The sequence below is a fragment of the Ursus arctos genome, unplaced genomic scaffold (assembly GCF_023065955.2).
Source record: "Ursus arctos isolate Adak ecotype North America unplaced genomic scaffold, UrsArc2.0 scaffold_9, whole genome shotgun sequence".
NCBI classification, from domain to species: Eukaryota; Metazoa; Chordata; class Mammalia; order Carnivora; family Ursidae; genus Ursus; species Ursus arctos.
The window spans coordinates 67,079,796-67,101,821 of NW_026623111.1; the positions used below are offsets into that span (position 1 = coordinate 67,079,796).

At 35.9% G+C, this 22,026-nt stretch overlaps 1 protein-coding gene across 14 annotated transcripts in view; it reads right to left on the reverse strand.

Annotated features, from left to right (window-relative positions):
• Positions 1–22,026, reverse strand: part of MAPK10 (mitogen-activated protein kinase 10) — a 531,796-nt gene that overhangs the window by 66,660 nt on the left and 443,110 nt on the right. For 10 of the 14 annotated variants that reach the window (XM_057309896.1, XM_057309889.1, XM_057309895.1 and 7 more), the window contains 5 exons: positions 15,227–15,356; positions 11,265–11,323; positions 10,263–10,401; positions 9,385–9,550; positions 6,838–6,909 (listed from right to left, as the gene is read on the reverse strand). In XM_057309896.1, the coding sequence (XP_057165879.1) occupies positions 6,838–6,909; positions 9,385–9,550; positions 10,263–10,401; positions 11,265–11,323; positions 15,227–15,356 (566 nt within the window). The remainder of the gene's footprint in view (positions 1–6,837; positions 6,910–9,384; positions 9,551–10,262; positions 10,402–11,264; positions 11,324–15,226; positions 15,357–22,026) is intronic. The other 4 variants (XM_057309899.1, XM_057309893.1, XM_044388107.3 and 1 more) reach the window with 1 other exon arrangement.

Genomic DNA, 22,026 nt, shown 5'->3' on the forward strand with positions numbered 1-22,026 from the left:
TTTCATGATTCTGATTTATTACATTTCCTCTCCCATCATCAGTATTCCCATAGACAGAAAGGAAATTCATTTGCAATGGCGACACTCAGAAACTGAGTCAGTTTCCCTAGAAGGGATGTTAAGTAAGTTTTGGTGTTACTAAATTATGGTGATTAATTTTCTAAGTGAGAAAATCTCAAGTGTCATCGTATTGTTTGTCAGGCATTAAATTATGCTAAGTTATCTTTTTTTTTCTGTTCTAGCCAAGAGATAGAAATGATATAACGTAGGCTCTGGCAGCTTAAATCTAAATAAAGAAAGCATCCTATTGCTATTTCTACATTCTGTCCAATGGCTTGGGTTGTAATTTACAGTGAAATATTTTTTGGACTACGTGAGTTTCTATCTAGCAACCTGGCAAACGTCTCCCATCTGGGAGATTATGTGACTCTGGTAAAACAACTGTGAGACCACATTGCTTTTCTCTCTAACCTAACTATATCTTCATTTGGCATAGGGTTCAGACAATGTGCTTTGATAAATTATCTTTCAAAGCATACCTCAAAATACAATAGCAAGAAGATTTCATATGATTTTCTAATGTCACAACATCATTTCTTTGAAAAGTTTGTTTCAAAAGTTATAAATGTAGATATTTAACAAGAGCACATTGTTTTAAACTTCAGTGAAAAGATGGAATTATAAAAGACTAAAGAAACATATATATTTTGCACATTTAAATCTAAATAAGAAAAATAACATTTATGGAATGATAAATATTCTAATGCCAGGAAGTCAAAGGAAGATTTTCTCCTTGAGGCTACCCATTCAACTTGCTTTTCTTGCTTAAGAACTTCTATGTCATTATATTATTGATTTTTAACCTTTATTTAAAATACTTTATATTTCTGATTTGCTTATTTACAAAACAGAAAAAATCCATTGAAACTTACAGCAAAGGAGAAAACTTTTAGCTTTATATTAAATTACAAATAAAACAATAGACTAAAAAACTTATTTTGCCATAAAAAAGAATTTGTTTACTGCACCAATATGTTTTAAATGTCGTCTTTCAAAATCCATGTAATGCTGTAGTGTATAGAAATAAGTAACTCAAAGAATCCCAATGTTGAAAAATGTCTTTTTCTTTAAACTTTTCACTTTTCATTGTTCTGATCAATAAACAGCAAATGCTGACTCCAGGTGTCTCACATTATCACCAGTGTCCGTATCTTCACTTCATTCTGTACATCAGGTTACACAAGTATTTTAGAAAGTGGCAAACTTTATTTTTCTTTCTCTTTACTGTTGTCTAATTCACAGATAATTTTCGTTTCTCATCATTTGAGAGAAATTTTTTATTCTACGTCGACTTTTAGTTATTTTCATTTTTTATAGTTTATCTAATTCAGTTTGAAGGTTATTTGGGCTGGAGGGTCCCCAAACTATTTAACTTTATAACATAAATATTGTATCCCTTAACTTTGAAGGTGTTTGCAGGTATGTGTATATTTGTAAACATCTAATGTTTTATCACCACAGCAATCCTCTAAGATAGGGAGAGGAGGTATTTTATAAAGTAAATTAAAAGTTAGGGGAGGTCACATGACCAAAGTGAATAGGACCAGAAGCCAGTTCCTGGAGCCTTATTCCAGTATGTGCTCAACTTTCATTTGGCTATGGAAGGGAGAAAGAGTGTTGCACACAGTAGGTATCACTGTTCATGAACTCTGTCTTAAGGGCTCCCTAGGGCCAGGACAGTTTGAATGGACTATCACAGCAATGACTCAAGAATGTGTTTTATTGTTTGTAGTTTTCCCCCTCAATATTTCACTTCATTTAAAAAAATCACTCAGTACTCTGTCTATAGAACTGTAGAGGAATTGGCAAAAATAACATGCTTTTAAGCCTTTCTGTACGCGTCTTCAGGAGACTTCTGGGGGACCCAGTAATCCGAGTGGAACTTTGTGAATTCACTCAGCCGCTCCTCTCCAAGACATCAGGGGGTCAAGGTCCAGCTCCTCAATTTCTTGCCTTCTGTTCCACTCTGGAAGTCCATGCTGGCTTATTGCTCTGAGATATACTTGCAGAGTCTGTATCTCTGAACTCCTTTTATGTCCTTCATGCCTTATCCTGCCCTCTGGTATACTCTGGCCTACTCTCAACTCCTGGGAGAGGGATTTTCCTCTTAGAACTATGTCCTTTCATCTTTTTAGATCACCTCGATCTGGAGTTCCCACTCTAGTGATTGCTATCTCACTCAGATTTTCTCAAAATAATAATAAAAGAGTAGTAAACAAATTAATGGTGAAAATATATTCTTTCAAAAAAGTACAAAGAAATAAAGGTGAAAAGTCTTATTTTTTTTAAATGTTTATGATTATCTGCAATGTGCTTATGGGTATGAAAGAATGACTTAAGTTTTATATCACACCTTTATTTAAAGTCATAAATCATATATGGTTTGAGATAACACTGTATTACCTTAATATTAAGTAAAAGCCCAGACTGTAGTAATATATTAGTTGCAAAAGTTTATTAGAAAGTAAGTGTGGTTATTTCAAAGAGGTAAGAAGGATTAAGAATATCTATCTGCATTAGATGGATATAATAATCCATACCTCTAGTTTTTATTTACTTTACTTTGATTATTCCTAATTTTCATGTTTAAGCTTAGAAAAAATAGGACATTCACTAAATTAGAGGATGTTTTCTTTATTTATTCAAATACATTTTTGGCAAATCGTTTATCTGTTCCTTAATAATGTGGCTCCTTGGCAAGTTTACATCTATATCCTTTTCATCCTAACTGAAATTTCTCATGTCTTCAGAGGGAAAAGAAAAAGGGGCTCTTTTAGCAGTCTGATCTGGCATTAATTGGAGATAATATACTTGAGGTCTAGCAATTTCAAACAAATACAGTGTATCTCTCTTTAATATCACCCAGGTCCAGGGAACTCTGGCCAAGAACTCTAGATAAAGGACTTCACAGGCCTTGCTCAAAGAAGCTGTTGCCATTTGAAATAGAATGGAAGAAAAAAGGTAAAAAGAATATATCTAAAAGAAGTAGGCTTAAGGAAAGAACTTGTATTATATGAAAATTCTACTGGTACGAAACTTCAGTAATCAAGAGTATAGCATGCCCTAGTTGGGGCTTGGGGTTGAGGGGGGAGTCAGTAACTAAATATCTTTAAAAAAAAACCCAGGACTTCTAAGAAAGCGTAACTTTACCATAAGTTATTGTTGAAAGAAACAAAATCTGAACGAAATACAAAGTGACTGATACCTCTTTTATGATTGTTGGACTAAAGAAAATAATGGACCTCATATATTTACTGTTAACTTGAAATTTGTCATGGGCTGAAGAATTTTTAGTAAGACTATATGTCAATATATAGCTTATGAAATAGGTTTTAATCATAACACTGTAATAGAAATTGAGTGTGTAATAGTATATGTTTATAATTAAACTATTCACACAAAACCAAATATTTTATAAATGATCCTTTGGATATTAAAAATCATCAAATTAATTAATGGAAAAGCAACAGTATATATGTATTTTGCCAATACTTTAATAATCAAGAAACTATACTGTGATATCATCTGGATCATATCAATAGCTAAGAAACCCACACAATGTTTCTCAAAATGCAAAGACCATTTTAATGCAGGCAAATAGCTAAAACTTCAGGCATTACTAACAATTTCATAAGATTTCCCAATTTGTCAAGGTGTTTTACTATTTTTGCTGTAGGTTCAGATTAAAAAGTTCTGTGGGAGAGGAATAATGTTGATTATGATGATAGAGTATTATCAAATAATTTTTCAGCCTCAGAGAAATTTAATAGAAAGTACTCTGAATAATTATAAGGGAAAGTCAAGGGAACTTATGATTGCTTTTTTTTATGTCTCTGAAGAATCTTGGAAGAAGTCAATTAGCATATACTACACTTTGATATTACTTCCAGTAAATGCTGGAATCATTTCAACATGCTAAAATATTGGTATGAATCTTCTCTCCATAAATACTCCATCAACCCCGAAACTTGTATCTGATCATCATGGTTAGCGAAGTTAATTCAATGCTCTGATCTCTCGATTGTTGGTAGGAAGCTCTAATCATAAAATTATAATTACTTCATGTAAAGATTAATGAAACAATTCCACTCAAAAACATGAGTTCATGTAATCCATTGTTTAATAGGGAAACTACAGTTTAATTTTCAAATGTGGTCATGACTTAAGACATTAAATTATAATTAATTATGGGTAAAATGAACTAAGGATTTAAATCTAAATGGAAACATTTCCAGAAAGATAGCAGTTCTCCTAATATGTTTTACCTGGAAATCATTTACTCATGCTTAAGTAAAATTTAACTTAAGCGAGATGTTTTCCACTGTAAATGTCTTAATGTAACTTTTCCATTGACTTTTAGGTCTGTATGCAGGCTTATTATCATATTATGTCAGTAGGATATCAAAGACCATTATTTTATACGATTATCACTGAGATAAAGGAATACCAAATACAAATCCTTATCACAATCTAAATTTTTGTGTTAGAGTTAATTCAATTCCTAGGAGCACTTTCATCAAGGATATGTACTTTATGTATTGATTTTAGCACAAATTACTTTCAGTTCCAAATATTTTCCTGAAACAGACATAGTAAAAGGGAAAAAAGACCTCCAAGAAAACAATCATTGGAAGAATAGCAAATTATCAATATGATGATATTATCTTTATTTGCCTTTTTTTCTGAAGGGTATTTTGGGTTAGAAAATGTTTTGACTTTTTCTAATTTTATTGGCTTTTAAATTTAATACTGCTAAAATAGGAGAAAAGTAATCCTGATAAATGTCTGAAGAGCTATATTAGATCTCAGAGAACCATGCCACATGGAAATCAAGTGACCTGTAACAACATCACATGGAAATGAGATATTTTGTGACTTTTTATCTTCCACTAACTAGTGCATTATAAAGATGTAGCTGTGCATTTCATTTTGAGTACTGATTGAGAAGTTCCTTTTTTTCTTTTTTTGGTCTGAAATATATTATACCCCAAAGAAAAAAGCACATATACACATATACATACACACATTTCCACTTTTATATGAAATCAGTACATTTAAATATGAATGTGAATTATTATATTGTTCAAATCAACTACCTTGGATATATAATTTCTCCTCAAAATGTAAATAATTTATAATAAAATAAATGTAAAATGAACTATTATCATCTTAATATCAATATAAAATTGAGATATTTTATATGCTTTTTTTATATCTTCAAAATCTAGTGTGCATTTTGCACATAAAATACATCTCAATTCAGACTAGGCATAATTTAAGCACTGAATAGCCACATGTGGTTAGTGGCTACCTACTGAACAGCATAGTTCTTTTTTTTTTTTTTTGAAGATTTTATTTATTTATTTGACAGAGAGAGACACAGCCAGCAAGAGAGGGAACACAAGCAGGGGGAGTGGGAGAGGAGGAAGCAGGCTCCCAGTGAAGCAGGGAGCCCGATGTGGGGCTCAAACCCAGGACCCCGGGATCAAGCCCTGGGCCAAAGGCAGACACTTAACAACTGAGCCACTCAGGCGCCCCTGGACAGTATAGTTCTAGAAGATGTCATTACTCTTGCTTTACTATTGGAATTGAGAGGTTACCTTACTAATATCCAGCAGAATAAATAAATGCCTACATAAATGAGTGCTCATGGTGGTATAAACTTTTCATTGAGCCTACTAAATAACAACCATAACCTTTCTTACATAATAAAAGAGTTCCTTAATAGCTTTCTTATTAATCAGATACAATATTTAATAGAGTTATGGACCACATATTTATTGCCAGTTTCTAAAAAATTTCATATATAATAAATATACTGAACTCAATCTTCCATTATTGCTGTTAAAGTTGGCAACTACTGTACTTAGATTTGCATGATGTGTGTTAGCAGGGTCTTTCTATATGTATAAAAGTATATTCTCTATTAATATGTAAACTTCATTACCCATATAATACAGACACTAACATGTGACTTTGTTAGAGAATGAACTTTTGGTCATTTTGGAAATATGCCAGCTCATTTAATAGCTCTAAATCACAGATATCTCTCTAAGAAATTTCTGATGGTGTTTAGTACAGGACTTAGTGGTAGAACTTGAATAAACACTACTTCTTAAAATTCTAAATTTCATTGGAAAAGCAATTATCTGGGTCTCAGTCATATCTCCAAGTCAAGTAAAGGAAGCCTATTTTAAACCCAGCTGATCTCTGGCAATTTGAATAATAATTATGATTGTTAAATGTGGAAGTTCATGTTTTAAGGAGGATATGTTATATTGACCTATTTAAGACTGGATAGTGTCAAGAGTAATTCAAATCAACGAAACTCTAGACAGAAGCTGAGGATGTCAGCAAGGAGAGAAATTATTATGCCTAAATGTTGTAGAAGCATAAAATGGTTTTAGAAAAAAAGATGGAAAATACTTGCAAATAGTGACTTCTTTTGCTATTTATAAAGATAAAGATATTTTAATAATTTGGGATTTGGTGACCTCTCTTTAAATAAGAAAAAAAGTAGCATTGCTATTTTGAGTAACAGACAAGAAAATAATTTAAGGAAAAAAAGCCCATTGAAAATTTAATTAAAACGAATTATTGCAGTAGGTAGTGTTCAGTGCTGGTCAGATTATATAAATCATCACTTTGCTTTTTAATCACAATTATACCACTTACCCAACTTTTTGCTTCTATCTTTACTCTCCTGGTAAAATCATTATGTGTTTAAAGGGAGAGAGAACAAAACAGGTAAAGCTGCAGCAAAAGGTACAAGGATACAGTCCCTTCCTGGAAAGAGGATTTTGTGGCGAACCATTTCTCCCATAATGCATCCCACAGACCATATATCCACTAGAACAGGAGAGAGGGAAGTGAAGAAAAGGGAGGAAAGTAAAGTTAACTAAGATAATTGATCTCTGAAGGAGGAGGAAAAAGAACAGTTTGATTAGAAGGTACAATTTTTGTCTCCCACCAAAAGTTACCCCCAAATAAAAACCAGCACTGTAATATTACAGTAACAATGTTTAGTATGAGAACTCAGATTAATTTTTAGAAATTTTTTTATGGGTACCTTAGATTGCCTCTGTAGTGCCATAAAAGGGGTGACATGGAAAAACAGAAGCTACACCAAAAGCATCTCCATAGTCCGTGGCGGCTAAAAGCCGTCAGGGGTTTTTTGACCATTTACTGGATGCAGTGAAGATAATCTTAATCAGCCTGGAGGGGTGGCTGTTTCCATTTTTTATTCCACTCAGTTACGTGGAATAGGGCAACAAGAGACCACTCTTTTGTTCCCTGTGTTTTTGTTTGTTTGGTTGGTTGGCTGGTTGGTTCAAAACAAGGCACATGCAAGCAAATCCAGGCAGCTAGGAAAGAGCTGGAACCGTGGTTTAAAGGCAGAGTATTGGAATCCCTGGTGTTCAGGACTTAGTTTTTCCTTCAGAAGTTATTCTTGTAAATAAACATCAGTTTTAGTTTCTATTTGAAGTATTTCAAGAATAAAGGTATGATCAATTAGCACATGGATAAAGGAGTCGTCTGGAAGTAAAGTGAAAAAAAGTATTAAAGGTGTTTTAAAATTGTTTTGTTTGTTTATTTCTCAATTGTTATACTTGTTAAGCAAACATGCTTCACCTTCTCTTACCAATCTTCACCCTCTTCCAACTTGCTTTTTAGTAAGGACCAAGGGAACTTTGGGGCAAACACATTAGGCCGAAATGCTCCTTGGGGGAAGGAAGGCAGGGTTAGGTGCACAGGATAGCCGGGCATGCCTGACGTAGGAACAAGCGGGTCTTTGTGCATGATAACCTTCCTCTCACAGGCAAGAGGGCAGCACAAGGGTGCTGGCTATACCTTCAAAGATCTAGAGAAGTGAAAAAACTAAGGCAGTAACTTGCAACCTTTTCTGGTGAGGGAAGGAAAGGGGAGGAAATTCCACGCCATTGTGCAGCAAAGATCCATAACGTCATAACAGGCAAATTCAGACCCTACCCCCAGACCTCTATAGATCCTTGATTTCTTGATTTTTTAAATTGGTTCCCCTTTGATTTTTTACAAATAACTGGTGAGAAATATATACAAATATCTTCTTCTCCAAATACGTTAGATGTGGTATTACACCTTGGGAAGAGGACTAGATTTGCCTCTTCTAAATTAAAAGGTAACAGAATCCTGCCATCGCTCACCAAAGTGAACCTGACCTTCCTAAGAGCTGACTTCTCCCTTTCCTCTGCACAAATGCACAGAAGTACTGGCCTTCTTCTAATCTGAAAGCACACAAAGAAAGTTTTTAAAACTTTGGTGGCCAGGGAATTTTCATAAAGGTACCATGTAGCACCTGCACATAAAAATACATGAATAATTATTTTTATAAAATTTATAAAAATAGACTGTTAGGAATTAAATAGAATAAAACATAACATAACCATGTAAGATACATTGAGCACATATATACAATCCTAATTTAAGACAATTTTAATTCTAAAACTTAGTGAATATATTTTTTAATATGCTACATTACTTGCTAGAGGTATTCTTTTCAAAATACTGTATGGCAACGCATTCCAATAGCTGAATGAGCTGAAATAAAATGTCAATAATAAAGCCAAATTGCAATACATTTTGAAGATCCTTTCTACCTTTTCTTTTAAAGTGTTCATGAATACTAGATTTTTTTAAATGAAAGCAGCAATATAAAATTTAGTATTTTCTCCATGATTTGGAATTTATAAAAATTTACCAGTTAATTGCTATCTTAAATATTACTCACAGGGCATTTTCAAGCATTAAAGTAACTCTTATCTAACTTGAACAATCTGGATTATTCTAAATTGACTATTCTTTGAGCACTTGTAAGATTCTTGCTCCAAAGGATTTCCGACATCTTTCTGTCTTTTCCTATGACTGGAGCCATCAATCTAAGATAGCCATAAAGCCAAATGGCTAAATGCAGCAGATGGACTACTGCCTGTTTTCATACTCACTCTGAGCTAAGCTGCAACCCAAACAGCAATTTGTCTCAATATCTACAGCATGTGTGCGAATCAATATCTGCTTGACTGCTTAATCAGATTGCATCCACAGTTCTTTTTGGCCATAACATGTCAGTGTTCTTGTGGCAAAGCTTACTTTTCAGAAACATCCTTCACATTTTTAATGAGTGATTCTTCCTAGTAGTATTTTTAAAAACCTTCTGAATATGAAAGCTGGCAGCCCTATTAAAAATATATATTCATATACATGAATGAGAACATTGCCCTTGGCCATCTAAAATGCACACACATTTTCTTCATGGTTTCTGTGGCTGCTATGCAGAAGCCTCCTTACCGTTCTCCTTGTAGCCCATTCCCAGAATAACCTCGGGGGCTCTATAATAACGTGTAACCACATAAGGAGTCATCATGAAGCTTGTGCCTGCCGTCCTGGCCAGTCCAAAGTCGAGGATTTTCAACGTACAATCAGACTTGACTACAATGTTACTTGGTTTTAAATCCTGACGGTAGGAACAAGAGAAGAAATTAAAAGCCAGCAGCAAATGGAACATATGCTTTCTATCTGTTCAGTCAATATGCAGCCTTGCAATAGTACTGATAGGCCCCCGCCCTTGACTGCAAAGCCCTATATGAAGCAAATGAATACTGCCCCAAAGAAGTTTACAATTGGTTTTTTGATATTTTTAAGAAATCTTTGAAAACTTCTTAAACCCAGAAGAGAATTGTACTATCAATTTTATAATTTAGGCTCATCTTGGGAAGAGGTTTTAGAATAAATAACATGTCATTTATTGTCATCTGTTAGGTTTTTTCTTGTGGCAACATAAACCTTTCAGCTTATTTTTCATTTCTAGGCCTGACAGAAGAGCAGATCAGGGCAGCTGTCTTTATGCTGCCAGAAACAAACTGTGGAAACAAACAGTCTTATTTCAGCTGCACATATGACCTCTGCCAATCAAGGGGCTAGAAAACATGAGGCTTCTCAGAAGGTGACTCTCAATGAGCTGAAATAAAATGTCAAACAAAATCAGCTACAGTATAGCTAAAATTTTCTTCTATACATTAGTGAACTTTGTGCTAATTCTATTGTAACAGAAATGAGGAAGTACATTATATTCAACCTACCCTTCCTACATAAAGAAAATAACCTACAGTTGCTCTTTCTCTTCTCCAAAAACATCTTAATTATAATTCCGGAGTAGGTATTCTTACCCTGTGAATAATTCCAGCAGAGTGAAGGTGCTTGATGCCACACAACATTTGGTACAGCAGGTAAGACATTCGCTCGTGGTCTAATTCCATCTGAATCACCTGACACAAGTTGGCATCCATCAGTTCCATTACTAAGTAACTGGAAGGTAAATCCACAAGGTTAGTTTCAAATCACAAGATCTGTGAAGTCCTTCAAAGAGGTCAGAATCCCCTCCTAAATCTGTAAGTCTTCCAAAATTCCCAGTTCTACCTTTGACTAAATTAAGAATATGAAAAACTTCCAAGTATTGTACACATGTTAGCCATGGTAACTCTACCACAAGGTTACTAACAGAAGCAGTATTTATTAGTGGGTGGTTCCCCCCCATATATTTTCTTTTTTTCCCCCACCCATATATTTTCTACTTCCATCTTGTCCTCGCTTTTCCCTGAATTCCCTGAATTCTTTCTTGAGTATTATGATTACAAATAAGAAAAAAAAAATCAGAGTAGCATCTTCCATTAAATGCAATGTATCTGTGTCAAATAAGACAATGTACTAGGATTCACTTCCTCTCCTCTGTTATTGTCACTATATTTCTAGATAGATTCTTTTTGCACAAAATCAAAGGCACCACAAAAATAGAAATAAAGATTTTAAAATGATTTTTAACATGTCCCTCTTATAATTTATTTCTCAAAGTGAATAGACTCATTCTGGAAAGCTCACAGAGTCAGTTGATAATAAGAAATACATAATAAATAATAAATCTTCTCTGATTGAACTAGGGACATTGTACAATAAAGCACAAGCACCAGAAAGCCAGAAAGAAGCAGAAGTGTCTTTCCAGGAAATAACACCAGAAAGAGGACATTCTATCCTATCACCGGATCTCATTCATTTGCTGTTAGTTCTTATCTCCCTTTAATCTCTACAAGGGATTTCATTCATTGATTTTGTCAATTTCCCTTGAGTTATTTGAGTGCTATGCTCTCCCTTCCTTCATGAGTTTTGTTACTTACACATCTTGGAACTCCTCCAATGTTTTCTGGGGTGTGAAGACATTTAATAAACTAATAATCTGGAAAAGAAACAGTGGAAGAGATGGAGGAAGGAGAGAAAGAAAAGGGGAGAGAAAGAATTATTTAAAAAGCATATTTAAACAAGTATTTAACCCAACTCAAAGTCATACACTAGTGCTACGGTAGAAATAGAAAAGTTGGAAAAAAATTTCTAGAACTGTCTCACAGAACATAGAGAAATGTATTTGGAAAGGACACACAATATATGTCTTCAGGTTAAATATAACTAAAAAGTTCAAATTCTTAGGCAGAAGGAAGAGTCCGAGAACATATGTAATTGAGATATTGCTTCAGAGTGTGATCCTCCTTGGTAGAATACAGAGTTGTAATGTAATTAACAAGCAAAAAAAGAAGAGCCATGTAAGAAAAATGGGAATGGGCAGCAGCAAAACACCCAACAAGATGTAGCAAGGTCATGTTTTTTCTTCCAAATGAAAAAACTGGTGCTCTAATTTAAGATTTTTTTTGTGTGTTGCTACTTTAGTTTTTTGGCTTTTATTTCACACACAAATATTATTTAAACTAATGCTATAATGATATGCTACAATGATATAATGATATCAATAATGACTTTAGTGGAAAATGTATTTAAAAATGTATTGAAAATTCTGTTTCTTAATTTTTTTGTTTCCTGCTTTGGTTATTTTATATTTTATATAATAGGTATCAAAGTTTACCTCTAGCATAAGTAAATTAAAAAAAAAAAACACTTTATCACATTACCAAATACATTGCATACATAAACAATTCAAAATGTTCTTTCAGCTAAATATCCCCTACTAATGTCCCAGTAGGAAATAAAAATTTAAAAATATGGATAACAATCTTCTACTCACAGGATAGATGCAACAATTTCACAAAAACTGGGTAAGTACAAGTTTCAGATTTAAACATCTTTAAACTATGAATTAATAAATTTTATAAGTGGTGTGGAAACATATGAAGTGATTTTAAATATCTGAGAAATACAGTCAAGTCTAGGGAATGCTTTAGGCCACATGTAGCTTTCATTTGTTGAGGAATTATTGACTAAAAAAATCAAAATACCATGCAACATTTATATATATATATACATATATATGATATATACACAAGTGTATATATGGCAATAGCTATAACATATTAAGAAAACCATGATTACCTCTTCTAAGCAACCTCAGGTATGGAATATGCATATAGAAATAAAATTTTCAAACTATCTTTAAAACTTGTCATTAAAGTGTCTTACTCTGTATACTGATAGTGTGTGTTGAAAAACGTCTATGTGATACATCTTTCATTGTACATATATCACACATATTTAGTGGGCCTGTTTTCCCAGGATTTCATCAATCTTGTGAAGTAATCCATTTTGATATTTGTTCAAACAAAACCATCAGAGACTGTGTGCAGGGCACACACACACACCCCATACACAAACAACCCTTAAACACGGAAAAATGCTAACCTGTATCACCTGGAAAATAAATAATCTAGGTATTCTAAAATTAATTTAGAAAATAGCATTATAATTTTGAGTAAATCAAGATTATTTTAAAAGGTAAATTCTCCACTATGTATTCTTACCTTCCCATTTCCTATTCCCTTGTTTTATCACCTTCATCTTCTTTGATTTCCCTCTGTTCTTTCGTTGCTCCCTTGCAAATTCTAATTCCTTCTACTAACCAATTGAAAACTGTGTCTTTAGAAACAGCATCACAGGTATTTTCATTTTGGTTCAACAATTTCACGCAGGAATCTGATTCGATTCCTTTATTCCAGCATCTTAAAATGCAGATGTGAATCAATGTTTGTCCTGGCCCCACAATTACATTAGCTATCACTTCCTAGAATTAAGCATTCATTTTCTAAATGGATTCTCTTCTCTATTATTAAAGATTTAGTTGGGATTACTTCATTGTTTTACTTTACTTTCCACAGCATTTACAGAGTTCTGCACTCTGACTGCTTGCTTTAACTTGGTATTACAAGTACTAATGTGGAAATTACATTTGGTTCTAAGTGAACTTCCTCTCTGTTGACAAGGTCCAGAAATTTATTTCCGTAGACATACACACATGCCATGGACATACACACATAACGGGGGGAGGGTAGCAGGTAGAAAGTCATTTACAGATAATCCTTTCAATTGGGAACTTTTTTCAGGTATCATAAATGTGAACTCCACCTTCCAGTTGAGAGGTGCATGATTCCCTCAAATTCGCCAAGTACGTGGGAATTTCTCTACAATGTGTTTATTGCATTATGGGGGTTGGAAGGAAGGAAGACTAGGGAAATATAAATATATGAAAACACTATCAAAATTTCCCATACAGTTGCTTCATTGCTTGCATCTATCCATTTTCCATTGCCCATGGGATTTCTCATCCTCTCTGCTATCATAAAAATAGATTGCATTGGCCATGTGGTTAATCTTGTTCCTGCCTTTATTTAACATACTGAAAGAACAAATTGCTTTAGTAGAATGACTTTTCTTATGAATCATCCTTTCCATCATTTATGTATTCTTTTTTAGAAGTACCATGTTCCTCGCATGGGTTCCTTAGAGATGGGTACATACTACATAAAATTTGCCTCTTTAGTGAAACCCTTCTTGCTCAATCTATTTTTTAAAAAGTAAGCCCATCCACCCAGCACTGACCAGAACAATTTTCCTTCTTCACTTTGTTTTCCCTAATAGTGCTTGTCACCATCTGACGTTCTCTGCATTTGCCTCTCTTTTTCGGATGGTCTTTTTCTCTCATGAGTACAACATGAGCTCCACATGGGCAGGGATTTGCTTCTGTTATCTCCACTACTGTAATCTTAGCATCTAGATCTATACATGGGGCATATTTCATTTATTTAACAAATATGTGTCAAATGGCTGAATAGCAAAGTCATTGGAGTAATAGAAGAAAAGAGAAACACTGTCCCTGGAGAAACAATCCACATACTTGTATTTCAAATATCTTCCAACTAAACTCTCATACATACATTTGCTTCTTCTTAGCGAGAAATGGTTAGGCTAATGACAAATTCACTTGTTTATAAAACTGCACTGGTAAGTTCATATATCCTGTGTGACTTTCATGCTTAAGAAAAACTTTGCAGGGAGTTATGAGAGCTATTGTTATAGTTTTATTATAATGATTTATCATTGATTTTCATCATATATTTATATGTAACAAATTATATGCACTATATAAATTCTTTATTAATAATAGTTATTATTAAAACAATGAATGATCTCGCATGTAGCCTTACTAAGAAGAATGGGAGCATAAAAAGAATTCTAGAAGCCTTAGTCTGCAGTGGAAGAAGCTTATACTCTGAAGTTGCAGAAAGTCCCACAGTGGTATACCCTACTTAGTTCCCATGACAAACGCTCTTGATGATCCTGTCCTGAAGCGCTTTGCAGATACGTTCCTGCATATATGCCCAACCTGACCAAAAAACATGATGCTGAAGCATGGTGAACAACTGAAGGCCACTGCCAGACTACAGCTAAAAAACAAAGGAGATAAAAATTTTCACCTGTTAATAATTAAATCTAAATTATAAAGAAATATAGTGTTCTGTAGGATACTTGGGGCTTCGTATTTGTTTGCTTTTTATTACTTTGGAAAAAGTATGGAGCTCTCTGGTTAATTTGGAGCAAGATAACCAAATATGGTTAATTTCATAGCAGGAAATATCTATCAAATTTATCACCTCTTACACCATATGGTTTTTAGATGATTTTTAAGCAGAAAGCTGTCATGAGGACAATGAAATCAAATGTAGCATATGGAAGGATAAACAATCTTAACAGGCAGAAATGACAAAGTAAAGAAAGCCCTTCCTACTCAAGTTGGCACGAAGATTTTCTTTCTCCAATCTCACGACCTCCCACTGCCAGAAGTTTAAAAATAACAACTCACGTTTTTATGGTTCACACACTTCATGAGGACCAGCTCCCGGTAAGCTCTCTTGGCATGCGTTTGGTTCTGAAAGGGTCTGCTGAGCTTCTTAATGGCCACATTTCTGTCAAGAACAGCATCGTACGCAGCACTGCAGAGATCCAAGAGCAATCCAGAATTAGGAACAAAGAAGCCCTTAGAATTTCTGCCTACTGATATGGGCAAAGGAGATGGGAAAAGAAAACTCTATTTTGGAATCCCACTCTGATATTTTCTCCTCAGGTCATATGCCAATCAAGCTGTAAATAAAGATCTAGAAGTGACTAGTATCAAACCATTCTACTTGCTAGGAAAAGCAAAAAAGAAGAGCATCTTGCCAAAAACCCCAGCGTGGAATTGGCTCCTTGAGTGGAAGACAAAAGAAGAAAAGAAAAGTGCTCTACCTTCTATTGGTCCAGCCATGTGAATGTGGCAAGTCATTTAATCTACCTGAGCTTGAATTTCCCATCTAATAATATGTGATATTTGGGTTTTCTCTAGCTATAAAACTCCATTGTTTTGGTTATTTTAAGTGAACATTATTCTTTCCCATTCACAGGGACCAGATTTTAAGGTATGACATTCATTGCCATGAATGTACAGGTTGGTTGATGCTAAAGTATGCACATTAACAATAACAAAGCTCAAAATAAGGAGTGCAATCAGAGGTTTTTGGGAGCATAAACAACTGCATTCAAATACAAAGACAGAAATGAATGCTACTAACATTTGAAGCTTTCAAACTATTTGAGAGTGAAAATTTACCATGCTTTGAAAAGCAATCCATATACAGCACTGTTTCTCCCACACTCAGAATACATGGGTCTGGGGATCAAAGAAGGAAGTGAGTCTCCTCTACGTATTATACCTAATGACTCATTCACAGATTTTCTGCACCCCATCCCTGCAGCTTCAGATGGCATTGGATTTTGTCTTAATTGCCAGGAAGGAATGCAGCAATCATTGTCCCCTACAATTGATCTATTGACTTGGAAGTGACATTAACCATTCAGTGTTAATGTGACTAAACTAAAAGATAAAAAGGGGGGTTACTGTATTGTAAGATAATGATACACTAGCAGGATAAGGTTGGATAAGGTCTTATGGTTCATATGGTCCCTGCCTCCATTTAATACTAATTCTTCCATTTAATATTCATTCTCCTCTAAATATCTCCATAAAAAGTTTGGGCAGTCTCTGCTTGAGTATCTTCAAAAACATGACATATTACTATCGAGGCAGCTCATTCTGTTCTTGAGAGTTAGAAATGTCATCATTCTAAGAGCAAAGTTGTCTCTGCGGTTTCTACTGGCTTTCTCTGCCTGCCAGGGTAACTCTCGAAATAGAGTATTCCCTTTTCCATTATGGTAGATCCATAATATCCGAAATCCATTAAAGGACTGAGCACAATCCTTGGCCTACTCTATAAGCACCCAATAACTCTTGGCTTTTCTCATTTTTTCCCCTAAGTCTTTTCTTTCTCAAGCTAAATATCACTAATGTCCTACCACCATTTGTCAGAATGTGATTTCAGGTCCTATCGCCATCTGGTCAGTTTCCTCTGAATATATTCCAGTCTGTTGATATCAGAAAATGTGGACCCTGAACTAAATAAACATTGCTAGTCTAGGCATGGAGTGTCACTGAAGATTAGGGTAGAGCTGTCAACTTCTTCGTTCATTCACCAGCTCCTTCATTCTGTTGACACAGTTAATACAGCTAAGTCTGTCTTGGCTTCTTTGATAACAATATCACACACTATTGACTCACAGTGAGCCTAAGTTAATTAAAAATACTGTCTTTTTAAAAACCTGTGCTGCTTTCAAACTCTTCATGTCAGCACTGATTCTTCTGTTCTTGTTAACCTACCAATGGCAGCATAGGTAAAAGAAGGAGTCAAATGGGCCTATATCTTTCCCGTAGTGCCCAAGAACAACAGTGAATTTGGAAACACAGGAATAAAACTTGTTTTCTGAAGTTAAGAAATTGTATCAGGAGCAAATCGATCAGAACAGTCACCTTAAAGAGAAAGAATTTCTGAAGTGATTAAATTAGCTAAAGAAAGAGTAGCAATCAGTCATGTGGGCCTGGAAAGGAATCAGAGAGGCAAATTCTGGCACTGTCTGATTAAAGAAGTGCCTTCCACGTGGGTCCAGGGACCCAGTCAGCCAGGCAGATGTTTACATCTGTATCATGATTGGCAGAGACCATGGGCAGTTAGCATTCTGACTGGCATCTCCTGATGAGGCTGATTCTATCTTCTGTAGTCAACATTCTGATTACGTTCTCCCTCAGATTTTTTGCATGCAGGAATATTACCTATATTTGGTCAGCTTGATTATTGCATTTCTCATGAGTTAGCAAATCGGCACCTGTTTTTTTAATGTGAGCCTTTAGTGAAGGTTTGTCAGTGTGAGTTTGAGTCCCTGAGATACCAGCCAGATCCTGCAGGACGGTGGGCCAGCTTCCAACTTCATGTGGAATGGCTGAGAAAATGCCATGCTCTGGGGTTCTTGGCAGGTTCTGACCAGTGTCTCCCAGAAATGTTGTGCTTTTCTCCCACCCTCTGGCACCTCTTCCTTGAAGCTATTGTAGGCATGAATCTCAGCCCTGCTGCTTACTAGATGTGGAGCTAGGGGCAAGCCACTTACACTCTCTGGTATTAGTTTCCTCACATTTGAAATGGAGATAATGGCCCGACAAGGTTATTGCAATGAGTAAAAGAGGTAATAATGTATCTATAGTGTCTCACCTAGAGTAAGTGCTTAATAAATAATGACCATTGCTATTTTTAAAATCAGTGTTCTTGTTGGAGCCATTGTGTAGTGAGGGATAAAAGAGAACTTCCTATGGCATGTGGTACAATTGGACATGTATCTACTAATCGTCAGTTTTTAATCTTTCTACTAATTACAAATCCATTTAACTATATCACTATCTTGACCACATTTTCCAAGTTTGTCCCATGATATAAAAGTTTAGGGCAAATGCCTTGTTAAAATCTAAATATGTATTATAGCCATTTGGTTTTATTATTTACACTTTAATAAGCTATCCAGTATGATTTGTTTTTAATGAACCCTTTATTCCCAGTGGTTGCTACATCCTTTCTGAATGGTTCAAAAAGGTGTCTTTTCTAACGAATACTAAGGCCAATGTCAAGCTCAGCAGATGTTTCTTATAATCTCTTTCTTCCATTTAAAAGAATAAGAACGTGTGTCTGTCTACAGCTGAACGGAATACTGTGGTTTGGCTCCCTGAATTTCCACTTGCCACCTTGTATCATGTCTTCTTGTATGGAAGAGACCTGGGAGTTGTACAATTGTACAATTTCCAGATGCTTTCGCAGCTAGCGCTCTGGACTCCAGTAAGGTCCTCCACACAGATGCAACTGTGAGATTTGTAAGGGAAAAGTGAGGGAGGTCGGGGCACCTGGGTGGCTCAGTGGTTGAGCGTCTGCCTTTGGCTCAGGTCATGAGCCCAGGGTCCAGGGTCCTGGGATCGGGCCCCACATCGGGCTCCCTGCTCAGCAGGAAGTCTGTGTCTTCCTCTCACCCCTATCAACTGTGCTCTCTCTCTCTCTCTCTGCTCTCTCTTTAAGAAAAAAAAAGTGAGGAAGGTCATCTACCACGTTGGTTGGCAAGCAAGGTCTCATGGAGATGTGAAATTTTCTTCTGCAAGCAGTGATACATTCTCCAAATCCCTGGGTGAGAAGAGGGGTTGAAGCAAAGGCAACAGTGGATTCCAGGTTCCAGGGCCCAGTCACCAGCATCATGGAGTAGTGAGAACCGTAATAGCAAGTGCACAGTTTCAGTTCTATGATGCCTAAATCTCAGTTACAATCATGTATTCTGGATGCTCGGTGGTTCTAGGATACTCTCAGGGTGCAAGGTTCCCTGGTGACTCAGCTCTCTAGTGTCTGGGAGTCATTCCAAGAAGCCCAGACTACAGGCCACTTCTCCAGCCTTCCAGATTTTGCAAGCACCCACTTTACCATATTAAATCTTTGCCTACTTTAAATGTTTCTGTCTCCTGCCACGAACCCTGGATGACACTACAATCATTCCCACCTTCTGTAATTCCTCAGTGATTACTGGTAGCAGTTTAGCAAATACATCTGCAAATTGGCATCAGTGGTGCTGTACAGTCACAAATTAATGTCTGAAAGGTCTCCATTACTCTTGAGTCATCTTTTTTTTTTTTAAGAGTCTTGGTTCATAGCACCTTATTTTTTTCTTTCAGTAGTTTTTTTTTCCTTTTATCATCATGCAGAAAAGAGGTAAGTCTTTATGAAGATTTTCCAGCAACTTCTAGCAACTTTCCAGCAATTTTGCTAAAAATTTTTCACAATTTCTTGACACACAGTACTAACTCATCTCCACTTCTACCAGGTTTATTTATAAAAGAAAGATATAGCCTTTTGTTGTTATGCTCCTGTCATTTAATAATGCTATAAAGTTAAGTTTACTTCCTTGAATGTATTTAGATAAACACACACACGGGGACACACACTTCTCTGCAGGCAACTCTTATTCTCAACATATTTATCAGGGTCTTTTTTTTTTTTTCCTTCTAGCAATTGCAGATAACCTCTTGCACAAATATTCTTCTTTTCTTAAGTAATCATTCATTTGATAATTTTTCTTATTCCCTTTCCACTTCACATTTAAAATGTTCTTGATCATATTAACATATTTATGAGCCAAAAAAGTTTTAAAAAATTCCTAGGACTTATGAGAACCTTATTTCTTAAAATTTTTTTTAAAAATTAAAAAAAAATTTAAAAATCTTATCATTGCAGCATCTTAAATGTCTTAAGCCATAGCCCAACAGGTCAGATTCCATCCTGGGGTAAACACTGCACCCTCATGGCTCTTTTCTCGCTTTCCCACATTCTTATTTGACCTTTCCCAAAGGCCTGAATTTTAGTCAAAAGCTACCAAAAACAGTTTCTTCCCAGTGCCTTCAGATATCTCACTTTTGTGCCCAAACATTATAGTCCCTACAGATGCTATGGAGACACTGATCCCACCATAGAGAACAGTGTTGAGGAACCTGCCAAACTCATCTCCGCCTCAGGACTTTTACAATCATTCCTCCTTCTGCCAGGAAGCCTCTTCCCACGTCCTTACCTACCTGATTCCATCTTGTGATTCAGGTTTCAGCCCAAATATCATCTCCTTGGTAGAAGCCTTCCCTAATCACCCCATCAAAAGTCAACAGCTGATTTTTTTGATTAGTTGTTTTTGTCATTGAATTGCTTAGCTGTAGTAGTTGGCTTATTTTGTCAGGGAAGCTTTTGATTACAAGCAATAGAATTCTAATTAATAGTGATTTAAGTAATAAAAATATTAATGATCTTACCTAATGGAAATCTAGAATTAGGCATATCCAGTTTTCAGGGATACATTGTAACTCTTGTAGGCCCTAGGCACTTTTGACTTTTGATTTTCTGCAAATTGATTCTCAGCATGTTGGGAGGCAGGAAAAAAAGCCAATAATAGAGCTCCATCAGTGCATCAAAGGGAAGTATAGGTGCTGTCCTGCATTGCTAAGATTCCCCTTCAGGAATAAAGGACTCATTATCCCAGCTGCTGGGAATGCTGCCAGCAGACAGTCCCTCAGCTCTTAACCCCCTTTGGGTATAATTTCAGCCAAAAAGATCTGCTGAACAGAAGGCTACACTTTCTTCATGGGCAGCCTTCATTCAATGACTGATGAATCTGGGATCAAAAACGCCTGGCCACCTCATCCCAATGCAGAAAAGCTGGTAAGGCTCATTCCATCTTCAGAAGTCCCAGTGGGGTCGGCGGAGGCTTCCTTTGAGATTGCATCACAGCTGAACTCCTGCCTCTGTCTCTCTTGTCCTTTCCACAGGTGTTAACCCCAGAAACACTCCCTAATAAATCTCCTGTGTGCTCTGGCCATTTCATAGGGTATTTTCTGGAGAATACAACGTTTGACAAGCAATAATTCATGGCCAAACACAGCAATAAGCTGTGGAGTTCACCTGGATCTTTCTCTAAACAAAAGACAGGGTCCAATTACGGACGAAAGTAGCTGCACTCAGAGCTCAACATCAAGCAAAGCTATTTCACCTATGCAACAAACTAACCTAGATGACCAAGCCAAGTTCCATAGATTCCAACCAAAACCATTCGCTGGACAACAGAGTTGAAGTAGGGGCAGCAAGGGGCTCAGAAGCCCCACCCTCAAAGACAGCATCAAAAGCAGCAACTAATCTAATCACTAGAAACTGATCTAGTGATTTGCAGCCTTTCAGTGAACTAGTGACGGGACATTTCACAAAGACCTACGATTTTGATGAAGAATATGGGACCAGCTAAACATACTTGTTGCCACCTAAAATAGATGAACCTAAAGAAGATGGCTGTCCTAGACATAAGGCAACCCTTTTCTTGGAAATCAAAATGGGATGATGGCATTGGAGAAGAAACCGAAGGCTCCCAGAGAGGAACTGTTTCATCTCGGTGAGATGGGGCTATAGAGTGCATTCAGGTACTGCCTCTCTTGTTCTTATTTTTTCTGACAAGTAGTCCAATGCCCACCCTGCTGCCCTTAATGACCATTCAGTATGCCATCCATGTATGTTCATACCCATGTTTTAACCCACAGAATCCACAAAGCTGGGAGGCTGCCATTGCATAGGTTAAGCTGGAAACACGAATTTACAGTTTGGCTTGGTATGAAATATGTGAGGCTGGTCTGCTATAAAGCACATAGAGATCACAGAAAGAATAGTCAGAATATCCTTGGTATAC